General features: G+C 41.8%; 1 protein-coding gene across 1 annotated transcript; it reads left to right on the top strand.

The window, feature by feature from the left end:
• Positions 1-292: 292 nt before the first annotated feature.
• Positions 293-1,246, top strand: LOC307099288 (putative olfactory receptor 7A2; the record flags this gene model as incomplete). Its single annotated transcript, XM_079770635.1, has 1 exon — positions 293-1,246. The coding sequence occupies one exon, from the start codon at positions 293-295 to the stop codon at positions 1,244-1,246; it is 954 nt and encodes a 317-aa protein (XP_079626761.1).
• Between the last annotated feature and the right edge of the window lie 555 nt (positions 1,247-1,801).

Raw genomic sequence — 1,801 nt, 5'->3', positions numbered from 1 at the left:
GTGGTGTGGGAACTGGGTGGAGGTGTGTAATAGGGGGAGAAAAGGGGACATCTATAATACTCTCAACAATAAATATTTGAAAACAAAATAAAAACACTATGTAACCCATGACCACCTTGGGAAAAAGGTCTAAGGAGGACAGAAAATCCTAATCAGAGTTGTCACGGGCTGGGTTGTGTCTTAAAGGCCATGATACAAAATATAATTGTAGCATTTCAACTATATTAGTAATGACCATTTATGTAAAAACTAATCATGCTATTTTTTCTTTCCTACTAGTCACCTTTACCACATGGGACGAGGCAATGATACCCCAATTTCAGAATTTCTTCTTCTGGGATTTTCAGAAGGACCAGAATTACAGCCCCTCATATTTGGGATTTTCCTCTCCATGTACCTGATCACTGTGTTGGGAAACCTGCTCATCATCCTGGCTGTCAGCTCAGACTCCCACCTCCACACACCCATGTACTTCTTCCTCTCCAACCTGTCCTTGGTAGACATCTGTTTCACCTCCACCACCATCCCAAAGATGCTGTGGAACATCCAGACACAGAGCAAAGTCATAACCTATAAAGGCTGCATCACCCAGATGTATTTTTTCATACTCTTTGCAGTGTTGGATGACATCCTCTTAACCATAATGGCCTATGACCGGTTTGTGGCCATCTGCCGCCCTTTGCACTACATGGTCATCATGAACCCCCGACTCTGTGGACTGCTGGTTCTGGTGACCTGGATCATGAGTGCCCTGAATTCCTTGTTACAAAGCATAATGGTATTGCAGCTGTCCTTCTGTACGGACTTGGAAATCCCCCACTTTTTCTGTGACCTTAAGCAGGTGGTCCAACATGCCTGTTCCGACACCTTCCTTAATAACATGGTGATGTATTTTGTAACTGTGCTACTGGGTGGTGGTCCCCTGGCTGGTATCATTTACTCTTACTCAAAGATAGTGTCCTGCATACATAGAATGCCATCAGCTCAGGGGAAGTATAAAGCATTTTCTACCTGTGCATCTCACCTCTCGGTTGTCTCCTTATTTTATGGTACAGTCTTTGGTGAGTACCTCAGCTCTGCTGCTACCCAGAGCTCTCACTCAAGTGCAGCAGCCTCAGTGATGTATATGGTGGTCACACCCATGATGAACCCCTTCATCTACAGTCTGAGAAACAAAGACATAAAGAGGGCCCTGAAAAGATTTTTTGGGATGGCAGGTACAAAGGGGACAATCATCCTGAGGTAGAAAAAGTGGCCTTGATTTTGAGGCTCCAAGGCTCAAAATCAGAAATTGTGATTCTTTAATCAGATTGTGGTTTTTCAGACTTGCTCCTTTTATTTCTGTCCCTGAGTTTCCTATCTTTGTTTTAACTTCTCTGTACAATTTCAGGTATCATTTTATTAAGCTTTCTGCTTTGTCTATTATGTAGACAGTTTTCCCTTTGTCCTTTTTTCCAACTGTGATCAGAAATATTTGGAAATTTTCATTTACTTCATTGGCAACATTGATGTCTTAACAATAATTTCTTCTCAAATGACATATATCATTGTAAGTAAGTTGTTCTTGTATTCACCATGTGTCCCTCATTCTTTGTACATCGGTACCTTAAATGATCTTCCTGATACTGTAGACTTTATGATTGTTCCCTATAAGTCTCAGTCTGTTGATAGTGATGCAATAGGATAGGAACGCCTGGGCACTGGCCTGGGTCCTACTACTTGTTCCTCAGACCACAATCAATGTTGTGACTAGATGGACCCTTTTGATCCTTATTATAATTGAAATAACCATCATGGAGCT

The sequence above is a fragment of the Cnephaeus nilssonii genome (genome assembly GCF_951640355.1).
Source record: "Cnephaeus nilssonii genome assembly, chromosome: 5".
Classification (NCBI taxonomy): domain Eukaryota; kingdom Metazoa; phylum Chordata; class Mammalia; order Chiroptera; family Vespertilionidae; genus Cnephaeus; species Cnephaeus nilssonii.
This window is presented reverse-complemented; position numbering and strand designations above follow the sequence as displayed.